Genomic DNA, 18,261 nt, shown 5'->3' with positions numbered 1-18,261 from the left:
AGCCACGAGCAGCATGTGCCAACATTCCTTCCACAATCCCGCTTCAGTCCCCATGAAGCTGCACATCTGGCTGTCACACACTCTTTTGTGGGGCCATCTCAAAGGCTGTCCTGATGCTGCCTCTCCCCAGGGCCGGTCCCACAGTGGCCTCCCTGTCCTCCTAGCATGTGATGTCATGAGCATGAATGTCCTGCCAAACATTTAAGATGCGACAGCTCATTGTGTACATTGTATAGAGAAACACTGCTGGGCAGATCAGTTCTAATTAAAACAAGAAAAGAGGCAGGCCAGGACAGAGCCGGACCTTGTTCTATTGTTACCCCAAGCCACCGAGGCAGCACAAGTGTGTAACGTGCACTCTCCAAGCTCACACCCTTCTCCTTTTGTTCCAGTCTTGTCCCCAGCATCTCCAAATCCAGCACTTCCCTGGAAACATTCTCTGCTTTGATTTGGTTCCTATCGAGTTCTTGGAAAGCGTGAACGGAACCGGTCTGTTTTCAATGCGAAGGTCCCTCCACGCTCTATTCAGAACAGCGAGGAGAGAGAACTGATGGGCTCACTCTCAAAACCATCCAACCTCCGATGAGTATCAAAGAAGAAACAAAGGGCAGGATTTCTGCACTCCAGAAAAACATGAGAGAACTGTTTTCAATTCACTGTCTCTCCAACTGTGTTATTGGAGGCCACCCCAGCAGACAGGCTGCAGTACACACAGCATCCACACACTTGGCTCCGACACAGATCTACTGAGTGAGGGGACAGGAAGGTGAGTGCCTGACCACCTAGAGTCACGGTGAGCTCTATAGGTGTGGAGTGAAGGCTTTAGCTTCAATAGGCTTAAATCCCTTCCAGTTCTGTACAGTGACCACCTGACCCTCACAAGTCACATACACTCCATTCATTTTCTCATCCCAAAACCAGGGACTGTGGAGAGGATTAAAGATGGGAAGTGTCTGACAGGACCAGCTCTCCAGAGCACAGGCTCCCTGCTCCCTGCTGTTTAGGTAGACAGTATATACTGACCGCACCTTGTTTGAGGTATGCTTCGGGGACAGGGGAAAGGAGCACCATCTCCACATGAATAAAGATTTGCTACAACTGCTCCAGGCTAATGGAACTCTGACTACAGCAGATAAAATTAAACTGAATTCCTCTTAGGATTACAGAGACAGAACCTGCTGTTTACTGCTGGGCTAATCAGCCCAGTGGCCTCTAGCCTGCAGGTACTCGGATCTTGCAATATGGCTGATCCAACTGAGATGTGCTGGAAGTAAGAAACATACCAGAGCCCACAATTTGAATACCAAGAGAACATTGTGGGAAAGCTGATAGCTCTGTACATACTGAAATGAGAATTATTTGGAGGGACTACATTCAATAAAATACATTAAAATTCATTTCACTTGTTTATTTTAGTTTTGTTTTTATTGTGGCTATCAGAAGTTTTCAAGGTTCAGACATGGTTTGCATTGTGCTTGTAACTTGGCTCTCATGGCTGCACATTTACCCGTGACACAGGGGCAAGAAAGTCACATTAAGGAATCTAGAGGACAACTAGGCTACACTTTATGATTATACGCTATCGCCATGGTATAGTGAATAAAATATAACTTTTTAGCCAGTCAGAACAATCCAAAGTCATGTGTAGTCTCTCACTCTCTTGCTCTGTGGTGTGTGTGTGTGTGTGTGTGTGTGTGTGTGTGTGTGTGTGTGTGGTGTGTGAGCCTGTCTGTCTGCCCGTGTCTGTGTGTTTCTGTGTGTCTGTCTCCATATCTGTGAGTCTGTGTGTGTATCTCTGGGGGCAGGGCAGAGTGTGAACCAGAGGTTAAAGTGTGACATCTTTGCCAACTACTTTTTTTGTTGTTTGTTTGTTTGTTTGTTTGTTTGTTTGTTTTGTTTCATTCTGTTTTTGAGACTGGATCTCTCTATGTAGCCCTGGCTGTCCTAAAACTCACTTTACAGACCAAGCAGGACTCACAGAGATTCCCTCTGACTCTGTCTCCCAAGTTATGGGATTAAAGATGTGAACCCTCATGTGGGGTTCATTATCTTACTTTTGAAACAAGGTTTCTCATTGAATCTGGAGTTTTCCACCTGTCTAGACTCCCCAAAGATCCTCCAAACTACACATAACACACACACTTGTGTGTGTGTGTGTGTGTGTGTGTGTGTGTGTGTGTGTGTGTGCACGAGCACAGAAAGAGAGAGGATGTGTGCACTGGGATTACCAACTTTGGAGCTGGTGAAACTTGAACTCAGATCTGAGTGCTTAAGCACTAAGCACTTTCCCCACTGAGCCAGCTCATCAGCCCCTTACGGTTTGTTCTTTGCACAATGATCAGAAATTAATTTGTTGAGTTCTTTTTTAAAAAAATCAGACAAATACTCTGAATTCAACAGAAGACTAAAGAGCAGCTTTGGAGACAGTTTGTTATTTTATTGCACAGATTTTACCTGAACAAATGCACCGGACGGAGCTTGCAGTATCCAGAGTCTTAGACACTGACAGACCATTGGTGTTTACACCCATGAAGCCAAACTTAACAGTACAACTTATGTTAAACAATACTGCTTCATGGTCTCTAACAGAATGGAGACAGAAATAGAAGGGGAGAAAAGATTTTTAAATGTGTTAATTTGAAGCATATGCAACCATAGGATTAAAAACTATAGCATACAAACCTGGAAACCGTGGGCAGTCAGTTAAAGTTATAATCTTCGTACTATTATTTATTGCATATTAACGTCTGCTTGGTTCATTTCCTTCATATTGGTGAATTGAGAATTTTCAGGAAACCCGTGGTTATAAAAATGATCAATCTTGAAAAAGTACGTACAGAAAAATGTAAAATCGCAAACTAAAAAAAAAAAGACACCCAACCCCTCAACTTATAAAAGAGAAGCTTCCCGTGGAGGGAAAGCTCTGAGTTCCCCTCCCACCCGTGTTCCCAATCTATCCATTTCTATCTCTTATATATAAGTGACCTTGAAACTAAGCCGAAAGGGAGAAGAGAGCTGTCTCTATAAGGCTTCCACTGTCGTTGGTAACCCTTTGAAAAGCATCTTTTATTTCTTTCCCAATCCACACCCAAGTCAGCAATGTTCCCAAGACATTTGAATTTAAGAGAGAAACAAAATATTTTTTTAATCAACAACAATGGAATGCCCGAGGAAAGAGCAAACAGCCACAGCCCGCAACTCCAGGAGAAAACTATGTGGGCATTAACTGAGCTAGAGCTTTCTTTTAAGGCAGCCAAGAAGTGGTGGGTGGGTGGGTGGGGTGTTACGACTTCAAAATGCCGGGGCAGGATACTTTCTAGAACTTTGGCTTTAGTGCCTGGCAGGGAAGTGGGCTTCTCCCCACTGTGGCGAGCAAACCCAGGGCCCAGGCCCAGCATTTACAGCACCTCGGCGGGCAGTGGAGCAGCCCTCTTAGACATGGGCACTCTTGGCATGCGTTGGCGAGCTGGAACCAGAAGAGTAATAGAAACGGTTTTCTCCAAATGACTGTGCATCCCCGGAGCAGCAGACGATGACACAGCCACCCACCAGGCACATCACAGCACCGATCCAACCTGCGTACAGCGAGTAGCCAAAGCTCACGATGGTGATCTCGCGGTGGGCACATACAGGAAACCAGATGGTGGCGACAATGGCGCAGAGAGCTGGGGAGACAGGGAGAGAGGGTGACTGGACACACTTATCACACATCAAGTGCACAGGGCAGGCGGGTCTACTCATGACACATCCCTTCCAATCAGAAACGCCAAAACAGAACACAGCTCCTTTGGCAACCTCTGCTCTAAGAATGCACTGACAGCCTTGTGGCCAGTAGCTGCTTCTTGTTTTGTCCACAGATCGCAGAAACAAACACCCTTGTAAAGACTTAATATGATCGTTTATGCCCAAACCCATCTATTTCTTTTCACTTATACATCGTGTTACTTTTTGTTCCTGTTCCATTTGTGTGTGTTTTGTTGCTGTTGTTTTGTGGGTTTTCAGGTCAAGACATCATATAGCGCAGGCTAGCTATGCTGTGTAGCCAAGGATAACCTTAACCTTTATTCCCTGAGTTCTGGGATTTCAGGCATGAGGTGGCACAACCAGTTTATGAGGTACTAGGGATGGACCCCCGTGGCTTGCTAGGCGCACTCTAGTAACTGACCCTTATCTCCAGATCTCTACAGTTACAATTCTATTATTATACTTACCTAATCACTAGACATTATGCATATTAGATTTACACATCTATTCCCCATCCCACACTCAGTTCTCTGAAGGCAGAGGCCATGGCTTATTTATGTCTAGAAACTCAATGTTCAGCTCAGCACCATCCCTGGCTAAATGACTGAATGATCAATCAAGCTCTTCAAAACTAAGAAACAAGACGGCTTCCCTCTCAGCTTTCTATCCCTCATTCTTGAGGGACTCCATCCACATTACAAAGGCCTGGACCAGCTACTCCTTGTCTTGCCAGAGCAAGCCTTGCTAGGTGATGAGAGAACCAGGCAAGGGTCTGAGTTTGTGTGGTGCCGTTCATAATCACACAACACCAACACACAAATGAACAGTCCTTGAGGTAAAAATAGTTCATCTATTCATGGTTTTTAAGTTTTGACTATGTGAGTATGTGTATCAAAGAGCACACACGCCACAGAGTATGTGTGGAGGTCAGAGGACACTCTCAGGAGTTCACCACGTGACTTCCAAGGATTGAACTCAAATCATCTGTCTTAGAGACTGTCTTTACTTCCTCAGCTGCCTCACTTGTCCAGATTTCTTTTTTCAAGGAAAAAAAAAAACCAAACTTAAACTGGCTCTAAGTAGGATAGCAACAAGCTGCACAGGGCCATTCCCCTATGCCATGGGGCTCCTGAGATCGACAATCTGAACTTTTTAATTTTAATTATTCTCATTCAAATGGCCGAATGTGTCTAATGACTGTTTCATAGGATGACAAAACTCAAAGCAACCCCCACGGTTCCCTTTAGTATCCTCTGATTTCTCCCAGACACAGCAGGACGAGATTTTAGTAAAAACTTTTAACTTGAGATGGTTAGAATTGCTAGACCGGAAACTAATCAGAACAACAGGATTTCCAGCCAGTATGCTAAAAGCCACGGACAAATTCAAGACAGAACACCGCAGCAATTGCCACCTGGAGTGCCCTTGTCACTTTCAATGCGTCAAGCTGTTGAACTTACAGTATCTGCCCAAGAAGAAGAAATGCAATCTTCCTTTAACATCAACTGTAAACTAAGGGTCAAATCTTACCCACGTTGAAAGACTTGAAAGGTCTCATCCAATTGCTGTGTAGCCTTCAACAGTTTTTATTAACAATGGACTGAGTAAGCACCCCACCCCCACCCCAGTGAGCACCATGTAAATACAGAGTAAAAAGAGGGCATTCCAACCCCAGGCAGAGGGCAGGGGCAAGAGATCGGGATTGGAGGGGGGGTTGTTCTGAATTGACCAAATTGATTTTCTTTTTGTTTTGTTTTGGAACAAGGCCTTGTGTGTCCCAGGCTGGCCTGAAACTTATCTCATGAAGAGAAAAACTTTTCCTCTATAGGGACAGTTTACAGAGATTCTTTTCTAGAATGTTTCAGCACAAGAAAATTGCTATGGGTTTCCCATGACAAGAAGCAATACAGCAGAGACTCCTAACCCCCAAAAGTAGGCATTCACTCTGCTGTGGGCAAACCCAGCAATCAGCAAGAGCTTTTCAATGCCCAGGCACACTGAGAGGAACAGGGTAAGGACTGAGACAGTGGGATAGGGAGAGAAAGTCCTGTTCCCTGAGAGTTGATTTGGGCCAATGCAACCAGTCCATCCCACAAAAAGCTAACTGATTTCAAAACACTTCATGGTTCAAATTAAGTGTTACTCTTTGGAACTAGAATACACATGCATACTCATGAGTATGAGCACACACCCACGCAAGCACTTAAAACATCCCCCACCCTTGTGAAAACTAAGAACAGTCAGATTAGGTTTAGATTTTATACAGCAAGACCAAAAATGGTCTCCAGTCCCCTTGGCTTTCCTTTATTTCCTAAGCATACACAAAACAGCTAGGAAGCATCAGGCTCCGTGCTCTAAGAGCTCCAAGGGCTCCACTGATTCTGCATCTGTTAGCAATGCTGTTGGGTTTACTGTATACATAGTGTTGTAGTATACAAATTACTAGGAGAAGGGGAAATGCCTGTATAACTATAAAATGACTGCATAGGATTGGATGCATAAGTGAGTGGGCAAATAAAAGACGGATGGACGGATGGATGGATGGGACAGACAGATGAATGAGAGGTAGTCTCATTTTTGGCTCTACTTTCCCCCTCCCTACACCCCATTCATAAATTTTAATGTGACTGTAGCAGACTGAGAGTCACACACTCACAGTTTACCTAATTAAAATCTCTCCTCTCTCATAATCCATGCGAAACATGGAGAAGGAGCACCGGGAGCTCTTTCCTTCCTGGCAATGAGTGAACTCCGAATGGAATTCCTGTGGTACTCAAAGTCAAACCACATCAAAACAGCTGAGAAACGATAGGCCACCACAGACTATGAGAGGAACTAGAGGCCGATGCACCGTGACATCTGCCTGAACTCAGGAGGAAAAACGTTTCGACACAAACAAAGGAAGATATGCTCCATTTCGGCAGTGGTTTTCGGGGAGAGGGGGTGCTGATTGACTGTGAGGTTAGAAAATTCAGGTCAAATCACTGAAAAATATGGACCAGTGACCACTGAAAAATTGCAATCACTGTTGGCTTTCTCAAGGACTTCTTACAGATTTGTTTCTATTTGTGTACCTACCTACATCCCCCCCAAGCCCTGTCCCAAAAAAGCCGTTCGAAATGGCCCTGAGGGGGGGGGCGGGGGGAATAAACGGTTTTTTTTTTTTTTTAATATTTGTTTATTTATTATATGTAAGTACACTGTAGCTGTCCTCAGACACTCCAGAAGAGGGAGTCAGATCTTGTTAAGGATGGTTGTGAGCCACCATGTGGTTGCTGGGATTTGAACTCCTGACCTTCGGAAGAGCAGTCGGGTGCTCTTACCCACTGAGCCATCTCACCAGCCCGAATAAACGGTTTTTATAAGAAGTTACCAATAAGTTAAAGAAGGAAAGATGAGCAACCGAATATTCTACCTTCTTTATTTTATATCAGAATTTATTTTAAATTAAGTCTCTAAAACAAGACATTAATTTTTTGCTCTGAAACTTCTTACTCCTTCAGGAGATGTCATCCCTACCTGCACAGGAAGGAGCAGAATTCTGTAGTCTGTTTAGGGGATGAGACAGGGGACTAAAGGAGGGGGAGGAAGAAACAGAGAAGACACACACACACACACAAGTAAAACCCCTTCCTCATTAAAGATTTAAAAAGTTTGCCTCTAGTGTGGACAATTTTCAAATAATGCAATACAGTGTATTACTTAGTTGTCAGGATATTTCTTTGCCAAAAGTTAGTGATCTATTGTAACTATATGCAGAAATTAAGTAAATGAGATCCACACAACCTCTTAACTATAGACACTTATTAGGTATCAACTAAAAAAAAAAAAAAAAATAGCAAAAGAAAAATAATGTGGGCTGAGGAGTTTCGTGTTCAGTGGGTAAGAGCTTGCATTGCGCAAGCGTGAGGACCTCAGTGCAAATCCCCAACACCCACACAAAAGTCTGAGCAGAGCCACTGTGCCTGTAACCCTAGACCTGTAGGGAGAAGACGCTCAGTGGAGTCTTCTGGCTCCCGACTGCCGACCTAGACCTAGACCTAGCTCCAGGTTGAGTGAAATCTGTCTCAGGGGAATAAGGCAGAAAGAGCAAAACATCTGAGGTCCTTCTCCTCCTTGTACTCTGTCAGGCTCACAACACAGCTCGCGCGCGCGCGCACACGCACACGCACACACACACACACACACGCACACGCACACGCACACGCACACGCATTCACTCACACACAAAGAATAAAAGACATGGTGAAGTTAAATAAAAGGAATGCGCTGTGTCTGATTTTTTAGGTAACAAATGAGAGGAAAACAGAAGGAAAAAGCCAACAGATGAAGGAAATCCTCAGACACTGGGGTCTCTTCTTTCCTCATGTGTGCTTGTGTTTTCAAGCTGCATCCTATGCTAGGCACCAAAGCGACTTTTTAAAGCACCGTTAAATTACTTCAGTTTTTTGAGCCGGGCGTGGTGGTGCATGCCTTTAATCCCAGCACTTGGGAGGCAGAGGCAAGCAGATTTCTGAGTTTGAGTTCCAGGACAGCCAAGGCTACACAGAGAAACCCTGTCTCGAAAAACCAAAAAAAAAAAAAAAAAATTACTTGAGTTTGTCTGATTATATTCTCCTTGAGATGCGGAGATAGTCACCAGAAACATCTAAGGCCTTGGCGGTGGGGGGCGGGAAAATTGCTAGGGGATGATCACGCGGAGAAGCTAAGCAGAGCTGCGCTGCACTAGTTTGAGGGCTACGTACGTACGTACGTACTACGTAGTAGGGGAGGGGGTAAAAGACCGACTGATGCTTCTCGGTGAGTTGTGGGATCATATTTATTTGCTGTTCTTTTCCCATTTGAAGCTAGAAAAGCTTGGGTTTTTCTTTCCTCGCCTGTCGTTTTTCTAAAGCACTGACGTAAGAAAGCAGCCGTCCGGGGATATGCCCCTCTCACGAGGGTAATCGCCAGGAAAACCTAGCATTTATAACTCCCGTCAAGTCAATGGAATATTGGAGTGTGTTATTTTCCTGGCCAGCGTCCAACGCTGACATTGTTCCTGTTTTTACTCCGCGTATCATCAACTACTTTTCCCCATAGCAGTCTAAAACAAGCCTCGTGGTTATCTGGTGAATTAGTTTTATTCTTATTTATTGTCTGTGTATGCGTTGCTGGGGATTGAAGCTAGTTCCCTAGTCACGCTACATTATTATGTCTGTATCCAGATACTTATTAATATGTTTTCAAAAAACAATCCCAGAATTCAGAGCCAGGAAGAGTTCACACAGCAGTTAGGGTCTCTGCTTATGGGCAGGGTTGCCACCATACTTAAAGGCCACGCCCTCGTTCCATACACAGGATTCCCTTCCCTGTGGCAGATCTGTGACTATGACAAGCAGTTCATCTCACCTTTGCCCCTACCCTTATTTCTAGCACACTTCACCATCAACCCAAACGATGACAACCAAAACGACTTTTTCCACCATAAATAAAGCCACTGGCCCAGATGTTTAGAGGAAAGAAATTCCCTGGGGTGGTCAAGTCCTATTTCCTCCTGCCCACTCCCTGAGAGACATCTGGGTGAATGGCTTTCCACTGTGAAGCAAGGGGAAAATGAACTGAATCAGATCAAGGACTCAGGGTCCCTTCATGATGGGACAAGTGGACATCTTGTGTGGACACCCATATCCTGATTTCTGTGTTGGGAATACTTCCATTAAGCCAGGATGCAGGTGATACTGTGTTATCACGCCTCTCCTCTCCAGCTCTATGTGAAGACGTGACCCTCTCAGAACTCAAACATGACTAGGTTGGCCCTCTATTTCCTCTAGCCAACAACAACCATAATCATGGCAAGGGTGACCTACTATGTGCCAGATGCCATACTAAATATTTCCCATACTTCATTGCACTGTTCTTACTAGGCTGTGAAGGAAGCATGATTGTTAGAGACAGTACCTGCTCCCTGGACATACTTGAGAGCAGTGGGGTCCTGATTCAGTACAGTCTGTTTGGTTCCAACTGACAAGATGGGATGCTAGGGCCCAGCGCCTGGTGCCCTGGAAATTGACAGAGTGGGATCCACTCCGACCTCCCTTATCTGGGGCCATCTGCTGCTCCTTTTTTTTTTAATATTTTTTATTATTACGTATTTTCCTCAATTACATTTAGAATGCTATCCCAAAAGTCCCCCATACCCTTCCCCCCCCCCCACTTCCCTACCCACCCATTCCCATTTTTTTTTTTTTTTTTTTTTTTTGGCCCTGGCATTCCCCTGTACTGGGGCATATAAAGTTTGCGTGTCCAATGGGCCTCTCTTTCCAGTGATGGCCGACTAGGCCATCTTTTGATACATATGCAGCTAGAGTCAAGAGCTCTGGGGTACTGGTTAGTTCATAATGTTGCACCTACAGGGTTGCAGATCTCTTTAGCTCCTTCATCTGCTGCTCCTTGAACAATGCAGAATCAAGCTTCTACTCCCTCCCACTCAGACTTAAGAAGATGGGGCTGGCCAGCAAGCAAGCTTCCTTTTAAGCCTTCAGAAACACAGAGGTGTTCAGGACCAGGGAGAACTGATTCATGCTCAGTTTCCATATCGTGCCGTTTGCTCAGTAGCCATGTCTCAGCAGTGACCCCTGGGACTGACATGGCCTAGAGCCCAGAGAGTGGAGAGTGGAAGAAAGAAACCCAGAGCTGCACACAAAGGGAGCCTTCACACACTGGCTTCTCCCACCCATCCCTGATGGTGGCAAGCAAGGATCTTATGGCTGGGGGGGATGGGGGGGGAGTGAGAAGACCTGAAGGAAATCAGCAGGTGACACTCTTGAGACAACAGAACTCCAGAGCCAGCTCCACACAGTCAAAGCAGCAGGAAACCCAAAGGCAAGCGGAGACCTGCTGAGAAATAAATCTGCCTGCAGTCAAAATGTGAAGTGAGAACCGGACTGCAAATCCCGTTCTGGTGACAAGATGCCACTGTACAGCTTATTAGGGTCAGATTTCTTTTCTCCCACAGATTGGATGGAGACAGACAAACGGACTGACAGATGCACACCCTCTCTCCAGCCCCACCTCGTCTTCCTCAGCTATCAAGCCGTCTTCCTATACCAAGCCACCTTAAAAACACAAAGCAAAACTTGGGCTAAGATGGCTCGGTGGGTAAAGGTCTCACTGCCAAGGCGGCAGCCTGAGTTCATTCTCCAGGCAGAAAGTGAGAACCAGCTGTCCTCCATGTGTGTGCACACATACACATAACAGATGTTTAAAAAACACAAGCAAACAAGCAAATAGTAGCAAGACAAAGAAAATCAACCAGGTGTGATGGTGCATGCCTTTAATCCCAGCACTCGGGAAGCAAAGGCAGGTGAATCGCTGAGTTCAAGGCTAGCCTGGTCTACAGAGCAAGTTCCAGGACAGCCAGAGCTACATAGAGAAACCCTGTCTCAAAAAAGAAGAAGAAGAAGAAGAAGAAGAAGAAGAAGAAGAGGAGGAGGAGGAGGAGGAGGAGGAGGAGGAGGAGGAGGAGGAGGAGGAGGAGGAGGAGGAGGAGAGAGGAGAGGAGGGAGGGAGGGAGGGAGGGAGGGAGGGAGGGAGGGAGGGAGGGAGGGAGGGAGGGAGGGAGGGAGGAAGGTCTAGCTCTCTCCATGTTGCCATAGCTGCCCTCTACTTCTCTTCCCTTCTCTCTCTCTCTGCCTTTCTTCAATAAATGCCTTCAAACCAAAAAGAAAAAAAAAAGAAAGTTCTATTAATCTGGTTTCAAACCACACATTGCTTCCTCCACCATCCCCAAAATAAACAAAGCAAAGCAAGCCGCACACCTGCATCCCTGCAAGCATCTGTCCACTTCAGCTGTCCCTCTCCCTCCACGGCTTGTCTGCAGTCACTTTAACATATTGTCCCTCTTCTGGAGCTCTCATACGAAAGGTCAGAGGAATTTTTTTTAAAAAAACAAGGTCTTATATATCCCGGGTTAGCCTCATTAGCCAAGAAGATGAACTTCTGATCTTCCTGCCTTTCCTTTGCAAGGGCTGGGATTATACATGTGCTTTGTCTGGCTAGCATTTATTTTTGCAGTACAGGAGACCAGACCCACAGCAGGGAGTTAATTCAAGTCCCTGTGTACAAGTATGATCAGCAACACTGAATGAACACACACTTCCTCAGCCTTGATTGTTCTGCCCTACAACCCATGGCCTTCTCCTCACCTCTGACCCCTGGATTCCTGTGCTCTGGGACACACCTGCAGTGTGACTTAGGTGCCTTCCTCCCTGTTCACTGCATGGGAGCCTTTTTAAGGTGACCACAGACCATATCCCAGAGTGTCTATACACACCAAATCCAGCATTCCTTTTCCCCAGCAGGGACCCCATTGCCTACCACAGTGCCTGCAATACTTGATTAATGAACACTTACTGAACAAAGCCTTGATCCATCACCTACTGGTCTACCACCCTCCATACCTCTCCTTTATGTTCCTCTTTTCCTGTCCTCTCATTATATACCCATGAGGCTCTCATTTCCTCTTGCAATGAGAATCACCCACCTCGCCCCCCCCCCCCCCCGCAGAGCTCCCTAAAACTATCCTCCCTGACCTGGTCCCCAGGAACCTCCAGTTCAATTGACTTGCTATGAAGTCTAAATACAAGTCGTTCAAATCCGATTCTACTCTGAAGCCTGCTCAGAGAGCCACCCTGCAACCCTCTTCCTCCAGGGTCCCCCGGGTTGTCATTTTCTTATTAACCTATGGGCTCCTTTCACAGATGTAGATAGAGTCCCATCTAAACTTCCTCTGGAATATGATCTAAAGGGATACAAATGTGGCTTTCTGTCGCCAGTGGGTTCTCTTGAGTTCTTTGCACATTTCTCTTGAAGTAGCAACAGCAAGATCTGAGATTCTTCACATTCACTGGAGTTGGGATGCCAAGAAGAAAGCTTACCCAGCAGAATAAGGAGCACCCCAGCCAGCTGGGCTCGCCTGTACTTGGCCACTCCAGGCTCGTGGCCCATTCGGATGCAGGGGAGAACTGTCAACAGCAGCAAGATGGCGGGCAGGCCCAGAACGGAGGCAGCAATCATGAGGGCTCTACAAGCCTGCACGTAGCCTGGGAACAAGAGAGCAGAGAGGGTGAGTTAGACTGGGGGAGGGGGAGCGTGGTGGAGAGAGAGGTCCTCCTACTCCTGAGTCCCACCTCTCGGGAATTCAACACCACCTTCCTTCTTCTTCTTCTTGTCCCCTCTTGAGACTTCAAATTTGATAAATATTATCCAAGATCACCCCACACCTTCCACTTAGGGAGGGTGCTAGAAAGACAGAACCTGGATGAAGACACAGACACCAGGCCACGGTGGAGCAGCCATGCACTCGCTTGCATTACTGTAACACATTGTTGAAGATCATCTAGAAGTTCAACAAGGTCACCTGTGATGCTGGGTTGCTGACTCCAGTCTACCGTGGCCTGATTTGCCTGTGCAATGTTAGCAGGTCGGTTACCTACTGTATCTCACTCGCGTTATCTACAGAGTGATGATAATAATAATGACCCCACACGACTGCCTAACAGTTCTCCTGACAATTAAGCTCACAATTCAAAGGGTCCATAAAAAGATTTCTGTGCTAAGTACTGAAAAGATTGGTAGAGAATAGGACTAGCATTATTGCTCTGTACCAGTGTGATAGGTTGTTTTTTCAGGACAGAAACTTACCATAGTCAAGGCAATTCTCCTGCCTCAGCCTCTCCAGGGCTGGGATTATAAGCACAAGGCGCCACACTCAACCTAGTGTGGTATCACTACTTCAGCATACTACGTGACTTTATCCTCAGTTCACACTTGGTGTGAATATGCGAGCCCTGAACTACTACACTGTAAGCTCAGACTAAGACTTCACCTCTCTCCCTCCTCCCCAGAGGCTGCTGTCCTCCTGACTCCCATCCCCTCAGCTGACCAAGTTTCATTTCCTGCTTCATTCATTAATGGTGCTTGGGTGTGTTTCTCCACAGGTCTATCAATGCTTAAAAGGTGTATCTCTAACTCTGGAGATTCCAGTAGAGTAGATGCCTGTCTTGGTCTTCATGCCCCCACAGTAGACGGCATAACTATCAATGAAGGAAGTGAGTTGAAAGAGAAATGCAGAAATGTCAAAAATTCTAAGTGAGACCACATGAAGATGCAGATTATAATACGCACAACTTCCTGTAAAATGAAGATGAGCAGATACCAGGGAAATGTCACAGATTTAAATTCACTGTTTTACTCTTACATTATTTATTGTTTCTCATCGGAACACTCTCCTCGCTTAAAAAAAAAATAGAATGACCGCTGTCCATCTGTTTCATTTGCTCAGGCAGAGTTAGGGTTGTGGCCCGAGGAGGGCTGAGTTAAGGGCAAGGCCAAGAACTGACCCTAGCGCTTTCCCATATACCAGGGCCCCCATGTTGCATCCAGCCAACCTCCCTTGTGTGCCAACACGCAGCATCAACACTGCCCCTTAAGGTGTGTCACCTGGGCTCTCTTCCAACCACTTCCCATCTCATCTTAAGAATGAAATAACATATCAGATATCACAGACTTGTGGACCCCAGGAGCCTCAGCCCAGCCCTCCCTCGCAGCTGGGAGGAGAGCCAGGGCCCACACAAAGGCAGCAGTCAACACAGACTGATGCTCTGAAGTTTATGGCACAAGGCTGTCCACGTGCTACAGTACCAAGGCCACCTCTAGAAATCAGAAGATGGAGACAGAAGGGTGCCCCTCCCCCACACGATGGGTAAGGTCGGGAACACAGAACAAAAAGCTTCTCCACAAAAATATACTCCCTGCCCCCAGCGTGGCCTGTGTGTTCTGAAAACAAACCATTTGGCACCGAATGCTCAGGGAATTTCAGGGGAAGGAAACAAAAATGATTTTATGCATCAGTTAGAAATCTCTACAGCCATGCCCAGCTGTTAGTAGAAAAACGACATTTGTCCTTCCTAGACCACCTCCTACTTCAAAGCGGGACTTAATTCCTTGACTCACTGGCTCCCATAAGCAATCCTGAAAGATAACTGGTTAGCTTGGCTTAAATTCTTTAAAGAAAATTTACTAGGGTTTCTTGAGGTTAGCAATTTGTCTCAGATAACCCAGACTGTTGAGAGCTGGAGTCTAACCCAGGTCTACCAAAGCCAGTGTTAACTAAAGCTGAGTCCACACCAGGGTTCCCTAATGTTTGTTCTTCTGAATGTCCAAGTGGAAGGTGTGACATGCAGCGTGTGGTATACTATGTGGTAGAGGCAAGGTGTGGACCAGGAGAGAATGCAAAGAGAATTTAAAATATAACGTGGGAGGGGAGATATTGCTCAGACTGTAGAGAGCTCACCTAACATAAACAAAGCCCTGGCTTCGTTTCCTACTTCTGCATCCTGGGATAAAGCTGAGTCAGCAGTGAGTGAGCTGTGAGGAGGGAGGTGAGTTCCAAATGTCCTGTCTGTAAAAGAGAGGGCACCTAAGGCTCTAAAAGGGGGTACAGAGTCTCTGAAAACCCCAATGCGCTCTCGGGAGAAGGCACAAATTTAGCTCCTCTCGAGACCTTAGGGCCTGGCTATGCCCTTAAATATATACATGACCCAGACAAGGCCAGAGGGAGTTAGGCCACCTCACCTAGGTGACAGTGAAGCCAAAGGGGGTGACAGATTTCTAGCAGAAATCCACAAGTGGTGCTCACAACCACCCAAGTCATCCAACTGGCTACAGGTTTCAAAACTGTTTCCAAAAACTTTCCCATGACACCCAAAGATGCTCCCTCCCAAACTCCCTCACCCTGGGTTTCCAAGGCTGCCCGACATTCCCGACCCCACCACCACCACCACCACGACCACCCCACCCCACCCCACTCTGTGACCCTAGGCATTGAGTGTGTCTCCCTGGTGGAGTTTCCTCCCCGCAGGGTACTTGTTCTTCCCAATAGCTAGCAGCCTGCTGAGCAGAACTGGAGAAGGGTGTCACCCTGGCAGAGAGAGGGTGGGAAGCACAGTCACTGCAGGAATCCCAGGGGCAAACGGTAGGTAAAGATGGTGACAAGTCAGATAAGCAGGCCCTGAACTGAGAGAACCAACTGAGACTCACTAATCCGGGCAGTCCAGAGACTCCTCGAATGTGAACGGAACCTCATCCGGGTGACTCCGGAGTGCCATGCAGTCTAAGAAGCTCAGCTCAGCCTACACCTATTTGAAATTGCCCTTTGTTCTCTTCTCCTCGGGCCTATAGACAGCTCTAATCGGAAGCCCACTGGAGATGGCACAGTGGGGGTGGGGGGAGGACTGGAGTGTCTCTTTGGTCGATTAGCTTGGGTACCTGGGATGATGAAATCATGGGGAATTAACAATAGTGTATATGATTTCCCACCATGTGTATATGATTTGATTCATGAAATTCTCAAAGCCATTGATTGACCAGTGTTACCTTTATCATCTCATGTTCAGATAAAGAAACTGAGGCTGACAGGTGGCTCTTTAGGACTAATTCTCCTACAGGGTTGGATTGGAGATGTCAAAAATGTATCATCCAGAGGTCTCTGAGTCTCCAAACTTCTGAGAGCCCTGTCTAAAATCCCCAATTCTAGCCCAACCTGCCTCTGGAAGCTGCTTGCAAACTTGGAGTCCTTACCTGGAAGGATGAGGATGTCCACCAGGGGTTTGCAGTGGTAGAGACCAGTGGCCATGACGCAGTCAGCCCACAGGCCCTTGGAGCCCAGTTCGTCCATTTTTCGGCAGGTGGGGATGGTGTAGCTGCAGGTCACCACCCAGTCATTGGTGGACGTTGTGACGATGATGCCAATCCAACCCACGAAGCTCGTGACGAAACCCACCACCTGAAGGCAAGTGGCTACCATGGTGGCCGCAGCGACGTCCACGCAGCTCGACTCACACGGATTGTGCCCCCTGTGTCGTCCTGGACAGAGCCTTCCCTAGGCTTGCCCTCTTGGCCCTCGCGAGCCGCTGGCTCCGGGCTACTCGAGATGGGGAGAGAGCGGCTGCAAGCACTGCTGCGACAGCGTGCAGCGGGGACAGGTGCGCCTGGAGGGGACTGCAGCGCTGCTGGGCAGCGCGTCCCCGCCCCCTCTTTAAACTCCGGGGCCCGGGCTGGCAAGCGCCAATCCGCGACAGCCCCCGAGACGAGCCGGCCAATCGCAAGCCAGGCTTCGGTGCGGGTGTAGAAGGGAGCAGGGGCTGAGGAGGGGCAGCAGGCTGCCCCACGGCTGGTGACACACGGTCAGCGCTGGGAATTAAATTAATCCCATCCCGATAGGGACCCGCAGAGTGAAGGGGGCGCGTCCAGCTCCTGTTGGGTTTGTTAAGCGTAGTCTCACTCCTAGAGAAGTAGTCTCTCTCTCTCTCTCTCTATGTCTCCCTCCTAAACTTCTACCAACTCTCCGACCGCTCCCTCTTCTCTGCTGTGGACACTTCCAAGGGCACCTAGTACATTTTCCTATGCCCCTAAGGAACAGAGGGGACACATTCAGCACTCCGATGTTGCCATAAGAAAAGACCGGGGAGAGGGCTTAGATAGCTTAGTAAGTGAGGGCCCTTACTGCGCTGGCACACGAGAGAGCCTCAATCCCAATGCCCAGCACCCAGTACAAAGCCTGCCATGGTGCTTACTAAGTCCGTAACCCGGTGCTGTTAGACTGATACGGAAGGACCTCTGAGTTTGCTAGCTGCCATTCTAGAGCCAGGTTCAGTGCCATTCTGTGGCTCGAGGAAATAAGGTAGATGGGGATAGAGCAGGACACGGGACATCCTCCTAGTGCACACGTGTGTACACAGACACACACCCCACACACACCGCCACACATAAACACACACATACACACTTCGCAAGAAACAAATAACACAATAAAGATGGTGCCAGCAGAATTAACTCTGGTCACAATAATGGTGACGATTACTCACTGTTATTAATACTTGATAAGTGCATGTGTTCTTATACCACAGCTTACTGAATTGTCCACACTTTGCAGTGGGGACAACTGTCAATTCTACACAGAAGAAACAGCCCCCCAAAGGACAAGCTCCTGAAGTTCACACAGCTAGGAAGGAGACTCCGTGGGCCCCGCTCATTCCTGTCCCTGACCTTTCCTGAGAATCCATCCTGGTTATCACTTTCTGAATGTTCCTAAAGGGCTTGGTGTTCCATTTGTGATACATTAAAAGCCAGGCATTCTGCCCAGATCACTGTAAATAAGTTAGCTTCTGTTCTCCACCGAGAAAACCGATAGCCCAGATTGAGTGGGAAGCAGAAGCTATCAGCAAAGGCTACCAGGCAGCCCCCTTCTCTACACGCATTCAGATAAGGCTCATTCTGTGCCCTTGGGCGGAGGGAGGCACTGGGGATGAACCCACGGACTTGAGCAAGCCAGACAATGCTCTACCATTGAGCTACAGCTTCGGACTTGTGCAATTTTAAGTCAAGAAAAGGATTGCTTATCTTACTGTATGGCTTGATCTAGTCACCTGGGCCTCTTCCCCCTCTCCTCTTATTCTATTTAAAATGGTGGCAGAT

At 47.1% G+C, this 18,261-nt stretch overlaps 1 protein-coding gene across 1 annotated transcript; it reads right to left on the bottom strand.

Moving 5' to 3' along the window:
- Positions 1-2,414: 2,414 nt before the first annotated feature.
- Positions 2,415-16,821, bottom strand: Cldn11 (claudin 11). The gene is made up of 3 exons (NM_008770.3): positions 16,366-16,821; positions 12,663-12,827; positions 2,415-3,665 (listed from the first exon to the last, which is right to left on the bottom strand). The coding sequence occupies exons 1-3, from the start codon at positions 16,589-16,591 to the stop codon at positions 3,433-3,435; spliced, it is 624 nt and encodes a 207-aa protein (NP_032796.1). The 5' UTR covers positions 16,592-16,821; the 3' UTR covers positions 2,415-3,432.
- Between the last annotated feature and the right edge of the window lie 1,440 nt (positions 16,822-18,261).

Source organism: Mus musculus, chromosome 3, assembly GCF_000001635.26.
Source record: "Mus musculus strain C57BL/6J chromosome 3, GRCm38.p6 C57BL/6J".
Taxonomy (NCBI): Eukaryota; Metazoa; Chordata; class Mammalia; order Rodentia; family Muridae; genus Mus; species Mus musculus.
The sequence above is the reverse complement of the archived record's forward strand: the minus strand, read 5'-3'. Positions and strand labels throughout refer to the sequence as shown.